Raw genomic sequence first — 16,114 nt, forward strand, 5'->3', positions numbered from 1 at the left:
TTGGTAATATAAGTTTGACTAATAACCTGTGACACTTTCTTCCTGCAAACCCCTAATCTGAAGTCAAGTTCTGAGCTCAGATCTTCCACCTGCGCTACTTTATAACCATGCTACAGATGGTTTGCTGCAGGTTCTATAATAGTTGTAATTCCTCTTCGATGTGCACATGTAAAACACTTTGTGTTTCCCAAGGTCAAAGTCCTTGGGAAACTTGATAAACCTAAGACGTTGTGTTTATCAAAATCTTACCTTATCAAGCATTTTTTTTTAAAGCTAATTTTAGCAGTTGAACCATTTTAACTTAAACAGCTACAAATAATGAGAATTTAAACATTTTCAATGGCTCTTTATATGGCAAATCTGATGGTAAGAATTACATAGAACGTGGATCTGTGCAGCACAGGAACAATGCTTTTGTTGAACTTTCAGTTTTTGCAGACAGGTAAGGATGGATTTGGAACAATTTTCAGCAACAGGTAAATGGAAACATGGACATTGGTGCAGTTTTGTCAAACTTAATGCAGGATTTCACTTTTTTAAATTCTTTACTCCACACATTGAATGGTTATTCTGGGGCATCAGGGGCATGTTCTGTGGGGGTGTGGTGCAGCTGCAACAGAACAAAGTCCTTTCTTTATCAGGGATACATTAATGGAATTTACACTAGGGGTTTCTAATCTAGTAAACCTTTTCCAAAAACTTTTGAACAGTAGTGGTAATGCAATGGCCTCAGTCTATGTCAATTTTCTGTCTCTTCAAGTATCTTTGAAGGCCTCCGAGTTAGAATCATATGGTCCGACAGCATAGAAACAGGCCTTTCGGCCCAATTCAATCCTAGATGCCCCCATCTAAGCTAGTCCAATGTGCCCACATTTGGCACAAATCCCTCTTAACCTTTCCTCTCCATGTACCTGTGCAGGTATCTTTTAAATGGTGTTATTGTACTCGCCTCCAGTACCTCCTCTGGCAGCTCATTCCATGCAACCAACTCTGTTGAGAAGAACTGATGACTGACAAAGAAGAGAATTTACATCACCCTCCCATCTGTCACTCCAGCCCACCCTCTGACACCCCCCCACCATCCCCCCTCCACACCCCGGCCATGGAATTTCAAGTGTTGTGAAATTCAGCTCGGAAACCAAGACCTCCGGTCAGGAATGCTCTTCAGTGGGTAATTAATGCAAGACTTCTCCTGGAAACTACTGACTTATTGATTCAGTTTTGATTATTGAACCCACCTTCATGCGTTCTTACCAATCAGAGCAAAATGTGCAGAAAGAATATTTAAAACTTGACAACTTTGAACAGATTCTTAGATATTAAAAGCATCGAGGGATTCGGAGTTCATTCAAGAAAGCAGGTCCAAGATAGAGGATCAACTGCGATATTAAATATTTGGGGCAGCCATCATAGGTATGTTGCAAAACTTACCTTCAGCAGCGCTGCAGTTCTGCCGCTGCTCGTGTGCGCGACTTTGGCGCCTTTGAGAGTGGGGGCGGGTTTAAAACGCGATTTTCTCTAGGCTGTTGAAATCGATGTTGTTCAGCCTACTTAGTTGCTGATGAAAAATCGCTGCGAAATTCGTTCGCTGCACGTATTTTTAAACTAAATTGGGTTATTTAATTGTTATAGTAGATTAAAAATCATCCTCTAAAGCCGCGACCCCGACAACGGGACGGATCTCATGTAGGGGACAACGCAAGGTAGGTTGTTTATTTTTACATTAAAAAGGGCTTCTCAAGATCCCTTTATACAAAATTTAATGTTGCGAGTAGCTGACTTGGGGGCCCATCTGAACCGGCAGTATCTTTCATGCCGACATGGGGTACAAATTCACCGCAATGGCAACGTTCTAAACCAGCGCGTTCCACAGAATCCCATTTAATGGCTGATTTAAATGGCCATTAATTTACAGCAATTGAACACTAAATCCCTTCCATTTGGCCTATAAATTAATGTCAATGAGATTTTAAAATCATGTTTTATTGTGAATTCTTGTATGAATGTTCTTTGGACACTTAGGCTATTTAAAAATGTTAATCTTTCCTTAAGAAATGGATAGATGTTTAGATCTAGTAATTGAATTTTGGAATTAGCTACAATTGGGTAACTAATTAATTATATGCTTCAATTTCAGGTCATCCAAGTAAGATTGTTTAATATTTGTTTCAGAATGCTTCAATCTATAATAACTGAAAATTTCTTTCAGTTCTCTTAATTTTTAATAAAGTTATGGGCTTTAGACTGTCCTCGATCGCAGCTTTTGTGTTAAGTTAATGGAAAATCAATAGGGAACAAGATGCTAATTTCCGAGTATGAAAATGGCCATAACTTTTTTAATACTGAAGATATGAAAGTGAATTAGGTGTCAAATTAAACTTCTTTTTATGCTTTATCTGATGGGATAAATTGCAGACTTGATTTTTAAAATCTCAACATTTTGTGACATTGCTAGACATGAGGGGCCAAATGGTCCACTCTTGTTTCTATTTCTTATGACAGGAGGGAACTTGTAAATTTCCTGTTCCCGTACTGTATTTTTAAAACAACTTCTTAAAACTCACTTTTCAGACAAGTTCAAGTTTACTCCTCTGATACCTGCCCTTTGGCTCGAAGTCTGCTCTTGTCTAATGTGAAGTGAATTGGGACATTGGAGCGGTAATGGTGCTTCACAAATGCAAGCTGTTGTGGGGATTGTCAGAACCTCCACTGACGTGACCACAAACAACATCTGTTTAACGGAGTGAATGGATCATCACGCTGTGCACAGAATCTGATCTGTACATTGACATAGAGTGTGTGTGTGTGTGTGTGTGTGGGTAGAGATAAAGGGTGCCTTGCATAAAAGGGAGAATGGTGGAAAATAACATTGGTTTTATTTTCATTGCAAATGGAGAAACATGAAAATAGGAGAGAGGAAATCCTGTACAACCCTGAGTCTCAAGCTGTTGTTACTGGTCTTTGAAACAATCCCACATACATCAATGTGATCAAGAGTCAAGAGCATTTCATTGTCATATGTGCCGACAAGGAATAAAGGCATTCTTACTTGCAGCAGCATAACGGGCCTGTAAACACAATATCCATATATAATATATAATAAACAAAAAATCAATAAATGAATAACCCCAAGGCTAGTACAAAATAACCCAAAGTCTTTAGTTCAACCAAAGACAGTCCATGAAATTAGTGTTTTGCAGTGTTGTTGGTTGGGAAGAAGCTACTCTTGAACCTGGTGGGCACGGTGTTCAGTCCAATACCTATCCCTAATAAAAATATTGATGGAGGAGCTAGCTATTAGGTGGAACTTAAGAACGACTCATCTTTTGTCAATGCCAAGCATGGCGATACTTGTGTACAGCCTAGGTGAGGTCTACTATATGATTTTACTGGATCGTATGCAGAACAAAAACATTTCACTGTACCTAGGTACATGCGACAATAAAGTATCATTGAATTAATAATGGCCTCCTTAGAGAATAGGCAGGGTCTTGATTAACCTCTTATCAGAAGAATGTTAAATGATGCTCTGGCGCTGGCTGTATGGGGGGGGGGGAGGGTGAATTCTCTTCTGTCTCAGTACCCGATTCCACATTAGATTGGGAAACCCAGTGGAAGTCTCCAAAATATCACCTCCGATGAATGGTTTGGGCCAAGTCTATGACCATTCCTGCTTCTGGCTATGTTTTCTAACGAAAGCCAGGAATTGTTCACCCACTGCTGATGTGCCACACAGAACACTTGGCACTGTACCAGACCAAACCTCGTACATACCTGCATGTTCCATTCATTGATACCTTCCAGTTTTTTTTTTTTTAGATTGATAGTTTGAAGAATGCATTGAAAAAATAAATGGCCTTCAGGAAAAATGTAGACCCATTTAGAAATATGTCACGGAAGTCTTCATGGATAGCAACCTGTAATAGCTCCATTAAATCTCCCACAGATATGCTGTGCCAGACTGCGTGGGAACACCACTAATGGTTGGATCATTATATTTGGACATTGCACACTCATACTGCCTGCTCTCCATCAAGTGCAATGTTGGTCATTGATTCATTCCGATATCATTTGCAATACGTGGGTGTTCCGCTCTGTGTGAAATCATTTTAATTATCAATGACAGATAATTAATGTTTCGTAACACTCATCAAAATCCAGGCCCTGGAGTCATGATACATCTTGCGACTTATGGTTTCAGGAAACATCTTATAGTCATAGTTGCACAAAAACAGACCCTTCCACCCAACTCATCATTCCAGTCCAAGATGCCATGTCTAACCTACTCGCATTTGCCCACGTTTGGCCCATATCCCTCTAAACCTTTCCTATCGATGCATATGTCCAGATGATTTTTAAATGTAGAGATGAGGCCGTCAGTTATTTTTGTTCATTTGGGCTCGCCTAGACTAGAGTTGTACCTTCCCCCAGAACTTCACTCACACGAGTCAAATCATAGAAAAAACAAAAAGAATTCCATGAATAACTTGGCTGAGTTCGCAGTTTCATGTATTCTGGGCCAGGGATCTGATCTGACTTGTCAATCCCCACTTCCGCATTTACCAGATGAATTTCAGTGTTTCCAATCCAGAATGCACACTTCCCCTCTGTGAATGCACAAAAGCGAGGAAGTTCATCACAACAGGGTGGCGGCAGGGATCTTAGTTTACCTGATGATTGAAATCATCATTTCTGCTTCTCGCCATTTTCGAGATAACATTCCCAGGTTGGGAAGTGACGGACTTCCCCAGGGTTATTCAGTGCCACCTGAGCTCATGGATGAAAGGAGGTGGAGAGTCTGCCGCAGGAGGCTATCCATGTGCGTGTGGAAAGATGAATTGTTTCCTCAGGCTACAGCAGTGATGGGCCCTCACCCTCATGCTCTTTTATTGTCCCTTTTTTTACGATAGTTGTAGCTTTAAAGATAACATCTTGAGTACACGTAATACATGAGTAATGTGTTGTGCCGTAATTGTAATTTGCTGCAGAGGAACAAGTGACTTGGGATCTGTCCTTCCCAAAGCCTTCCACTATCGTTGTCAAGTCTGGGTCTAATGTCACTAATTAACAGAGATTAATTACCCTGATGAGTCAGTTCCACCATTCTAATTGTATTGTGGAACTGCTAGCTTGGTAGAAGACAAATGGAATATGCCCTGGTCTTTCATCATCATCATCATCATCTCATCACTGTGTTCTTTCTCGTACATTTTCTCACACTCCCTTGATCATGTCACATTCCTTTTCTTATTTTGTTATTCCTTCTGTCCCTGCTCGTTTGCATTTCTCTAATCTTCCCCCTTCCTCTCCGAACATACAGCAGTGCAGCACAGGAACAGGCCCTTCAGCCCGCAATGTCTATACCGAGCACCATGTCAAGTTAAACTAATCTCCTTTGCCCGCATTCCCTGTATATACATGTACTGTCCCTGTCTAAAATCATTTCAAAAGTCACTACTGTATCTGCCTCTACCACCCACCCCTGGCAGCGCATTCCTAACTTCCACCATAATCTATTTAAAAAAAAACTTGCTCAGCGCATCCCCTTTAAACGTTGCCTTTCTCACCTTCAAGCTGTGATCTCTAGTTCTTGATATTTTCATCCTGGGGGGGATTGTTCTGAGTGTCCACCTTATCTGTGACTTTGTTTCTTTCACCCTTTATCATGGTTTATTTCTCAGTCTATTCCTCTCAGGGGCATCTCCTGACGCTCAGACTTCTGTGACTATTTTGCGTCGGTATCCTCCCACTCCTCAAAGATGTACAGTTTTGTAGGTTAGTTGGCTGCGGTAAGTTGTAAAAAAAAAAAGCATTGTGGAGTGGGGGTGAGCTGTGTATACAGGCGGGTGTTGTTCAGGGGAGCACCACTGATCGGGACTGTGTGTCTCACCGCAGGCAATGGCCAGTGTCAGTGTGGAGAGTGCAGGTGCCTGCCGGACTGGACGGACAGTTTCTGCAACTGTAGCACGAAGACCGGGAGCTGTCGGCCCCCCGTGGGGTCTATGTGTCACAGCCGGGGCAATTGTCAGTGCGGGAAGTGCGTTTGTGAAGGAGGGGCGTACGGTGACCTGTGTGAGAAATGCCCCACCTGTCCCGATGCCTGCACCTTCAAGAAGTAAGTTTCTCCATTCCTGCAACCCCCCCCCCCCCACCATGCCTGCCTCCCTCTCCCCATCCCCCCCCCCATCCCTCCGTCCCCTCCCCATCCCTTTCTCTCTCCCCATCCCTCCCCCCCTCCCCATCCCTCTCTCCCCATCCCTCTCTCTCTCCCCATCCCTCTCTCTCTCCCCATCCCTCTCTCTCTCCCCATCCCTCTCTCTCTCCCCATCCCTCTCTCTCTCCCCATCCCTCTCTCTCTCCCCATCCCTCTCTCTCTCCCCATCCCTCTCTCTCTCCCCATCCCTCTCTCTCTCCCCATCCCTCACTCTCTCCCCATCCCTCTCTCTCCCCCCCTCTCCCCATCCCCCCCCCCCCCCCCCCCCCATCTCCCCCTCACCTCATTCCCCCCCTCCCCCTCACTCCATCCCTCCCTCACCCCTAACCTGCCGCTCCCCCACCTCGGCACCTGGTCACAGCCAGGACCAGGGGGAAGAGTCCGAGAGAACACTTGGTCTGTTCTTTTCATGCCTGTGTAAATCGTGTGCTTCCCATTCCTCCCCCCCTCCCCTCACAGAAAATGCGTGGAGTGCAAGGTGTTTGACACGGGCGAGCTGAAGGACGAGGGCAAGTGTGAGAAGGTGTGCAGGGATGAGATCCGGATTGTGGAGACCGTGGGTAAGTGTGTAGGTTGGCAGTGCTGTTAGACCTGCCCCAGCCCTGCCGTGTGCCTGAGGCTTGGGAGAGGAACAGTGAGCGCCTGGTGTCGGGCCCTGCCTGCCCCAGTCCAATCCATCTCCAATTCATCAATCACAACCCAGCCAACAGAAAACATACTGAAAGCTCAGCCTAGAACAGCAAGTCCTGAGCTGTTATGGATTTGTATTTCTCTGTAAATAATGCAGGGACTCTGATAACCTAAATATGTAATAACCACACAGAGATACAACATGGAGGTAAGACTTTCAACCCACCACCTCTACAACAACCATCAACTACCCATTTTTACCCATGTTGTCTGAAGAAGGATTCCGATCCGAAATATCATCTATTCCTTTTCTCCAGAGATGTTGCCTGACCCGCTGAGTTACACCATCTACAGTTCCTTCCTACACATTTTTACACCAATCCTACCCTAAAATATTTTATTTCCCATCCCAAAATATTGTCTCTCCATTCCCTCCATAGATGCTGCCAGACCTTTTGAGTTCTTCCAGCATTTTGTTTTTCTTAAGATTCCAGGAACTGCAATTCTTTATGTCTCCTTTTTATTTAGATTAGTTTAGGGATAGAGCATGAAAACAGGCCATTTGACCCACCGACTCCACGCCAACTAGCAATCGGCAGTACTTGAGCTCTATCCTACACACTAGAGACATTTCACAGAAGCCAAACCCACGCATCTTTGGAATGTGGGAAGAAACTGGAGCATCTGGAGAAAACCCACGCGGTCACGGAGAGAACATACAAAGTCCGTACAGACATCACCCGTAGTCAGGATCAAACCCGGGTCTCTGGCAACAACTCGACTGCTTTGCCACTATGCCGCCCTGTTTCCATTCTGGCCCCATAGATTCTACCACTCACCTCCACATTGGGGACAATTAGCAGTGGTCAATGAACCTGCCAACCAGCACTTTTTTGAGACATGGGTGGAAACCAGAGAACAGAGAGGAAGCCTACTAGGTTATGGAAAACATGCAAACTCCACGCGGACAGCAGCCAAAGCCAGGGTTGAACCTGGGTTACCAGAGTTGTGAGGCTTCAGTTACATGAGCCACCCGTGGATGGAATGGTACCAGGGTGATTCCTCTCCCGAGCCAGAGTCCTACTCACTTCGCTCTTCCTTGGTAATAATAATCAAAAAAATCGTTCATTTACGAAATCTGAAGTAAAAACAGAAAATGCTGGAGACACTCAGCAGGTCAGGCGGCATCTGTGGAGAGAGAAGCAGAATTAACATTTCAGGTCAAAGACCAGACCTGGGGAAGAGAAGAAAGGGGCTGTATTTGGGTTGCAGCAAGGGTGGGGGAGAAGATGGATAGGATTGGGGACAACACACTGTGGGCGGCACGGTGATGCAGCGCGAGAGTTGCTGCATTACAGCGCCAGAGATTCAGGTTCGATCCTGACTACCGGTGCTGTCTGCATGGAGTTTGTACGTTCTCCCTGTGACCGTATGGCTTTTCTCCGGGTGGTTTGGTTTCCTCCCACACTCCAAAGGTTAATTGGCTTTGGTAAAAATTATAAAATGTGTGCAGGATGGTGTCAGTGTACGGGGTAATCACACAAAACAAGAGCTTTACACTCTACCCCGGTACCCGTAACAATAAACTAAACTGAACTGAACTGGTCGGCATGGACTCGGTAGGCCGAAGGGCCTGTTTCTGCACTGTAGTGCTAGAAGGCGATAGTCTAAAATTCAAGGTACACAAAATTGCTGGGGAAACTCAGCGGGTGCAGCAGCATCTATGGAGCGAAGGAAATAGGCGACGTTTCGGGCCGAAACCCTTCTTCAGACTCTAATTCTAAAATTCAATATAGCTGCTCAGGGTTATTTTTGCTCAGAGTGTGAGGATGGATTGTAGAGACTGAAGCAAACGCTGGAGCACTAACACTCTCTTCAATGAACAATTGTGTTCTTGAGTTTGTTTGTTCAGCATTTCACTCTGAGTTGCACTGTCTGATTTTTTGTTTTTGTTTGTGCTTATCACTCGGTAGACATGAAAACCAAGGATGGTGTCGTCTGCAGCTACAAAGACCAGAACGGCTGCATCGTTCACTTTGGTTATCATGAAGAACCAAATGGAAAATCCATTCTGTCAGTCATTAAAGAGCCAGGTTTGAAAAAGCAATTATTCTTTGAGTTGGATTGATCTGCTTTAACTGTCTAGTTACTTGTATTTTCTCTGTTTCGCTGGTAACGAATACACACAGGGTGAATCGTAGATTCCTGGAATCATAGTTTTCAGGAGGGTGCGAATCTGCAGTTGAAAATAGCTCGAGCCACTCCCATGCACTTTTCCCCCAAAGTTGCCCACAATCATCTTATTGCGACCCAGATATGCACAAGTGAGCATATCTCCCTGACGGTTGCATGTTGGGAAGGCAGGAGAGAGTGTTGTGGACCGGGAGCCGCAAGTGATACTCTAATCCCTGCTGTTTCGGTATAACATTAGTAACCCTGTAGTTACTGCCCCTGTAGGTAGTGAGTAATTCACAATTGCACCTAATCCTTGATTTAGGTCCATAGTTAGCTTTCTCATTAAGGCTTCAAACCCTTCCCCTATGTGTCTACATGTTGCCTATCTTTAGCTGTATCCACCTTCCTTGGGTTCCTGATAGCTAAAAGCCCTGTCCCACTGTACGAGTTCATTCCAAGAGCACTCCCGAGTTTAAAAAAAATCAAACTCGTGGTAAGCAGGGAGAATGAACGTAGTGGGTACGTCGGAGCTCGGGGACGTCTCTTGGCGCTAACGGCAGGTACTCGGGAAGACTCGCTAACGGCAGGTAAGCACGGGAAGACTCGTGAAGATTTTTTAACATGATGAAAAATGTCCACGAGAGCCCCGAGTACCGACGAGTGGCCATTACAGTAAATCTCCGAGTTCGAATCAGGGCGAACTCGGGAGAACTCTTGGAATGAACTCGTACCATGGGACAGGGGTTTAACCGTTCAACTTCACATCTTTATAAATGTTTTGGGATCCACAGCATGCTTGTCTTTTCCAATAGCAGCTATTTTTCCATAACATTTACCGCTTGTTTCTCATAAGTACACAAGTACTTTCCTTATTTATTCCTGGTGTTAACAGAATCTTGCTCCTCATATTAATCCTCTTTTCAGTTTTATACTTCCTGTGATTTCCACAGTCAGTGGCTTTGGAACCACCACCTACTTCCTGCAAAGGAATTAGTTCAGCTTGTCCCCAAACTCCCACTTCCTTAATTTCTTCGAAGATAGACACAAAATGCTGGAGTAACTCAGCGGGACAGGCAGCATCTCTGGATAGAAGGAATGGGTGATGTTTCGGATCGAGACCCTTCTTCAGACTGACGTTTGGGGTCGAGACCCTTCCGGCAGTCTCGACCCAAAACGTCACCCATTCCTTCGATCCAGAGAAGCTGCTTGTCCTGCTGGGTTACTCCAGCATTTTGTGTCTATCTTTGGTTTAAACCAGCATTTGCTGTTCCTTCCGACACCACCTCCTCCAATTCTTCCACTGCTCTGTTGCTGCATTGTCTTTTCATTACTACTTCAGTTTGCTCCTTCTGTGTGTCTTTAATCATCCACTGTATCTCTTCATGTCAATACCTTGGATGTTTTCTGATCTCATCATGTAATTACTCTAAACCAAAGTGTGTTGCAGTCAGCCTTGGTTCCTGTAACACCCTGCAATTATCATACTTCCAGAACTCTTTCCCTCCTGGTTGTTCCAAAGATATTTACGCTTGAGAAAGATTTGCTGCACACATATCAAAGTCCCTCAGTCATCTACCTGAGCATTATGTTTGTCTCAGCCCAATGTGGAAAAAATAAAGGTCTCTTCTTTCACACCTTCTCGCTTGTTTCTGTTGCACATTTTCTACTTGGAACATAGCACAGGAACTGCCCACAATGTCTGTGCCAAACACAGTGCCAAGACCATCTCTTATCTGCCTGCACATAATCCATATCCTGCCATTTACTACATATCCATACGCCTATCCAAAAGTCTCTTAAATGCCACTATCGTATCTGCTTCATCCACCAGCCCCTGCAGTACATTCCATGCACTCACCCACCCTCTGTGTTTAAAAACTTGCCCCGCACATCTCCTTTAAACTTTATCCCTCTCACCTTACAGCTATGCCCTTTAGTATTTGACATTTCCAGCTTGGGGGAAAGGTTCTGACTGTCTACCCTATCTAAGCTGTCATAATTGGATATACTTACAGTAAGTAGGTCTCCCCTCAGCCTCCGTCCGGTGTTCCGGAGAAAGTAATCCAACTTCTACAATAACCATTCAACAATGTTTCAACTGCCAAACTATTTAGCCCAGTGCTCTGTGGTTTATTCTTTCTATTTAGAATACAGTTTGAAACTCTCTAGTCCTGCACCCTAAAGATCTGAGCAGATCACAGAAATCGTCCCCTATCCTCTTCCCCGAGCTGGTCTTCTTTAACACTGTTCATTTGGTCTCCGAGTTACACAGTGGTTGCGTGAACTGTCCATGGCATAAAGTTTCTTTTAGTTGGAAAATTTGTCTGCTAAATTTGCAAAAGTAGGTTAATTAGCTGCTGATTAACATGGACCTTAGTTAAAAGTAGATCTCAGTAAGATCTTAGTTAGAATTAGGTAATTTGTACAGACCTGTACTACAGATTCAAAACCACTTGAGTTGGCAGAGCATAGAATGCCTGACTACAGTTTCTACCTGCAAGCAGCAACACAAAATATTCAGAGATAAAACCACAAAGTGCTGGAGGATCACAGTGGGTCAGGCGCTATCTGTAGAGGGACTGGATAGGTGATGGTTCGAGTTGGGACCCTTCAGTCTGAAACACCCCTATCCATTCCCTCCATAGTTGCTGCCAGACCCACTGAGTTGCTCCAACACTGCTCAAGGTTCCAGCATCCGCAGTTCCTTGTGTCACTAAATATTAAGACATGATCTTTGGCTTTTTGTGAACCTTGTCTTTACAACCATGCAGTGATCCTTTATGGCAGCATTTGCCTGAGTTCATTAAGCTGAGTATTTACGCAGTAGGGACTACTGTAGACGTACTGTAGGTCCATGGATCCTTTGTTACTTCACACTGGCGTCTGCAATGTAATGAATTACATTTGATTTTACTGCAGTTAATGTTTTTTTGGTCTTGCTGAAGCCTCCAGCTTCTATAGCTTTTGCCGAGCTTGAAAGAGATGTTGGTATCCAGTGGTTGTAGAGGATAATGTATTAATACAGGTGGTTTCATTTTCTGACTAGAGTGCCAGCCCGGACTGAACCCGCTGATCATTGTCCTGCCTCTGATGGGCGTCATCCTCTTGCTGGGCCTGGTGGCCTTGCTGATTTGGAAGCTGCTGATCACCGTCCATGACCGGAAGGAGTTTGCAAAGTTTGAGGCAGAACGAGCCAAGGCGAAATCTGTCAATGTAAGGACGGGTTCAGACCCATTAACTTTGGTCACGTGGGCAATGTGACGCTCGACACTGGAGTGCACTGGTGCAGGAACTGCAGTGCTGCTGCAGCAGAAAATCGGCCGGCGAGCCTCTCCAGGCATCAGCCCGCAGCACAACGGAGCCCACGGGTTCTGTCAGCTGCCACCTTTCCTGCATGTGGTTGCAGCTCAGTAGTAAGTGTGCAGTTTTCACTGGTTGTGAGGGGTTGCTCGATCCCTGCACTGCCACTGAACTGTCAGACGAGTGGTTCAACTTCTGATGCCAGATGAGTAAAGCGTTCCTCCAAATAAATAATTTGAAGATAAACTTGCAGCATTTGTGCTCAAACTCCGGTTTCTATCTACATACTCCAGCCTTCCCCCTGATAACAATCCTAAACGGAAGCAGTCCTTTCACAACCTTGCTGTAAGGCTGAGTCAAGATGACCACAAAACTATCACCCTACCCTATCATCCAGCTCAGCTCGAAGAATGTAAAGCATAGACCATAGAACAGTACAGGACAGTATAGGCCCTTTGGCACGTGATGTTTGTGCTGAACCTGATGCCAATATAAACTGATTGCATCTGCCTATACATGATCCCTTTATTCCTTGCACTTCCATGTGCCTATCTCGAAGCCTCATAAAAGTTATCTTATGATTCCAGTTAAGCCACAACCAGGAATTCCGTGGTACATAGGATGAGTCTGAAGAAGGGTCCTGACCTAAAACGTCACCTCTCCATGTTCTGCAGAGATGCTGCCTAAGTTACTCCGGCACTTTGTGTCTTTTTTAGGTATTCCACTAGCAGCTGAAATAGAAACATTGTAGTAACACCCAGCAGGTCAGGCAGCATCTGGGGAAGAGGAACGGAGTTAATGTTTCAGGTCTATTTTTATCTCAGCCTTTCAGGATCTGCGGTGCTTTATTTTCAGTGGCAGCTGGGGTGACCTGCGGCTGCAATCAGTCAGCCTGCACACTGGCAGTAGTGCAGTTCCTGCACCAAGTAGGCACAGTTGTTCCATCAGGCTGGTGCCTAGTGTGGGGAGTGACAGGGGACATACCTCGGTAGGTGAGGCAGGAGGTACAAGCTCACCATGTTCTCGAACTTGTCTCATTTCAGGTGAACAACCCACTGTACCAAGGGCCAATATCAACCTTCACCAACCTCACGTACAGCGGCAAGGCGGACTGAAGGAGCGTCGGCGAGGGAGCTTCCAATGGCTTAGGCTGAGCACATAAACCATGGGGCTTGGGAATTTATTTTTCAATATGATGGCATTTCTTCACTGGCCTGACACACAGCAACAATTGCACCTATAAAACCCACCTTTAGCTGCACTGGACTTCAAGACCACCCTGCACCTGGTCTCCTGTGCCAGGAGGTCTGGGACACTTTCTAACCAGTGCCTTAAGCACTTAACTCGGGTTTGGTGGTTACTAATCATTGCTTCTGTTAACCACAGGGGATACATGCACTTTGCTTCATGTTCCTGAAGGTTGGCTGGACAAATGGACAATTGGGCTGGAAAAGCATATTCCACAGGCGGGAGGGTGGCAACTATTGGCACATTTTTAAGATTATTGCTAAATGTATCCGATTAAGAATTAGTTTTAGCAGCAGTATGGTGGAGGCAGATTTAATAGTCATTTTCAGTAGATCATTGAATGTATATATTTTTTTGATGAAGGAACTTCCGCAGGGTTGTAAGAAAAAGAGCAGTGTTACGAGTTTCAAAGGGAACAGCACAGATTTAATGGGTTGAATGGCCTGTGTGTTACAGTGAAGTCCCTTAATTCTGCATACAAACCAGAAGGTCTTCTGACTGCTTGCTAATGAGTGTTGAGTTTGATACTTATTTGGATTTCCCAATTGGGCTTCAGAGGGGTGGGGATAGACACAAAATGCTGGAGTAACTCAGCTGGTTGGGCAGCATCTCTGAGGAGAAGGAATAGGTGATGTTTCTGGTCAGGACCCTTCTTCAGGCTGCTCCTTCAGAGCGGTGGGGTTTAGGGAGGAGGGGGAACAAGACTGCCGGCCACCATGGGCATTGTGTGTGTAATGACAGCATGGAACTCCAACATGTTGGAGGGGGGTGGGGGGGGGGGGGGGGGGGGTGTTGGTTCACTATGTCTGATCATCTGACAGAGGACAAGGAGGATCTTTTGTCTTTGGAGCCTGATATCCTCAAGACGTTGCCAATTTTAGTGACAGAAAGGAAAAAGTGAATGGATCTATCAGGGTCTGGAAGCTGAAATTGATATTTTCCCAAAATTCATCGCTGAGTAACAGTGCAGACGTGGTGGGAACTGCACATTTGACTATTTCAGTTGCTGGACCTTCACTCCCATTAGATCAAGTCCCTTCCCAAACACCGGAGAGCGTTGGGCTGCACTCAGGAATATTGCTCAATGCAGCAGTGACCGCTGAATGCTGCCCCATTCACATTCCTCCTGATGGTGGCTGAAAGGCAGAAGACACTGCCCCTGGGTGGGGTGAGCTGTGCTGGGTTAAGGCGGTCAGGCTGGTGATGTTGGTATCCCCACCCCCCACCCCCCCTATAGTTTAGTTTATTGTCACATGTTCCGAGGTACAGTGAAAAGCCATTGTTGCGTGCTCACCATACAGCAGAAAGACAATACACGATTATAATCGAGCCGTTCAGTGTACAGATACATGATACGGGGATAACATTTAGGAAAGGTAAAGTCCGATCAAACATAGTCCCTTTGTCACATCCTTGTCTAACCGGGTTGAAGGGAGGGAGGGAGCAGAGAATTGCAAGTTCTGGTGACATCCCAACATTTCTTGCTAAATTCAGACGTGTTGGTGTAGAAACAATGAGAGTTAAAACCGGAAACAAATATGAGCAGGTTCTGGAATATTATCAGTTACTTCCATTCTTGATTATTGATTGCTATGTAAAATGCCATTAAAATGTTTGTCTATGTAATCAGCCTCTTAATCAGTTGGGAGTGTGGAAGGAGTGCAGCTGCTTCACTTGCCAATGTTCACACTGGTTTGGTTCTGAAGGCCACCGTGGCAATCAGCAGTCACGGTCTGCCGCTAGTTCCTGAGTTTAACAATTGTCTGCGGGAAGAACACTGTCAACGCAAGACTGCAACATTGAGCAGCATTTACTTGGCATCTTAGACATGGATAAAATTGAAAACACAAGGAACTGCAGGTGCTGGTTTGCCCTAAACAAAAGACACAAAGTGCTGGAGTAACCCAGCGGGTCAGACAGCGTCTCTGGAGAACATGGATGATGGATGTAACGTGAGCACCTCTGTTAAAATGCGTCATTTATCACCGGTGTTTAAGAGATTTGTTAGGCCTCTACTCGTACTGGGGTGCATTCAAAACTAATCAGCAGAAATGTTATTTGGATAGCCAAGTAAATCACAACTTGCAGTACAGGGACATGCAGCAGGTTTGAGTGATGCTTAGAAACAGGCCCTTTGGCCCAACTTGCCCACGCCGGCCAACATGTCCCATCTCCACTAGTCCCACCTGCCTGCATTTGGTCCATATCCATCTAAACACATGCACCCATCAACCTTTGTGCGAAAAAGTTACCCCTCGGATTCCGATTAAATCTACCCCCCTCAGTGGTTCTCAAAGCTCCCAAGCCACAGGTCTTATGTATCCAGTTTCTGCTTGAACCAGCAAGTTCTATTGAAAGGTCATCAGTTTAGTTTTTTCTCTCTCTCTACAGATGCTGCCTGAGCTGGTGAGTGTTGCAAGCATTCTCCTTTATTTCAGATCTTCTGCAGCTGCAGTTTGGTTCTCACGGTTCACGCACGTTGCTTCCCCTGCCTCTCCTCAGTCCTCATTCTTCCCCGCGATTTACACCTCCTCAGTCGTATCAGTT

The 16,114-nt window shown here is 45.1% G+C and overlaps 1 protein-coding gene across 1 annotated transcript in view; it reads left to right on the forward strand.

Moving 5' to 3' along the window:
• Positions 1-15,193, forward strand: part of itgb3 (integrin subunit beta 3) — a 59,956-nt gene extending 44,763 nt beyond the window's left edge. Inside the window, exons 11-15 of the mRNA XM_033035108.1 lie at positions 5,896-6,115; positions 6,674-6,774; positions 8,818-8,937; positions 12,066-12,232; positions 13,363-15,193. Coding sequence (XP_032890999.1) covers positions 5,896-6,115; positions 6,674-6,774; positions 8,818-8,937; positions 12,066-12,232; positions 13,363-13,434 — 680 coding nt within the window. The 3' untranslated portion in view covers positions 13,435-15,193. The remainder of the gene's footprint in view (positions 1-5,895; positions 6,116-6,673; positions 6,775-8,817; positions 8,938-12,065; positions 12,233-13,362) is intronic.
• The last annotated feature ends 921 nt before the right edge of the window (positions 15,194-16,114 follow it).

Source organism: Amblyraja radiata, chromosome 16, assembly GCF_010909765.2.
Source record: "Amblyraja radiata isolate CabotCenter1 chromosome 16, sAmbRad1.1.pri, whole genome shotgun sequence".
Lineage (NCBI taxonomy): Eukaryota > Metazoa > Chordata > Chondrichthyes > Rajiformes > Rajidae > Amblyraja > Amblyraja radiata.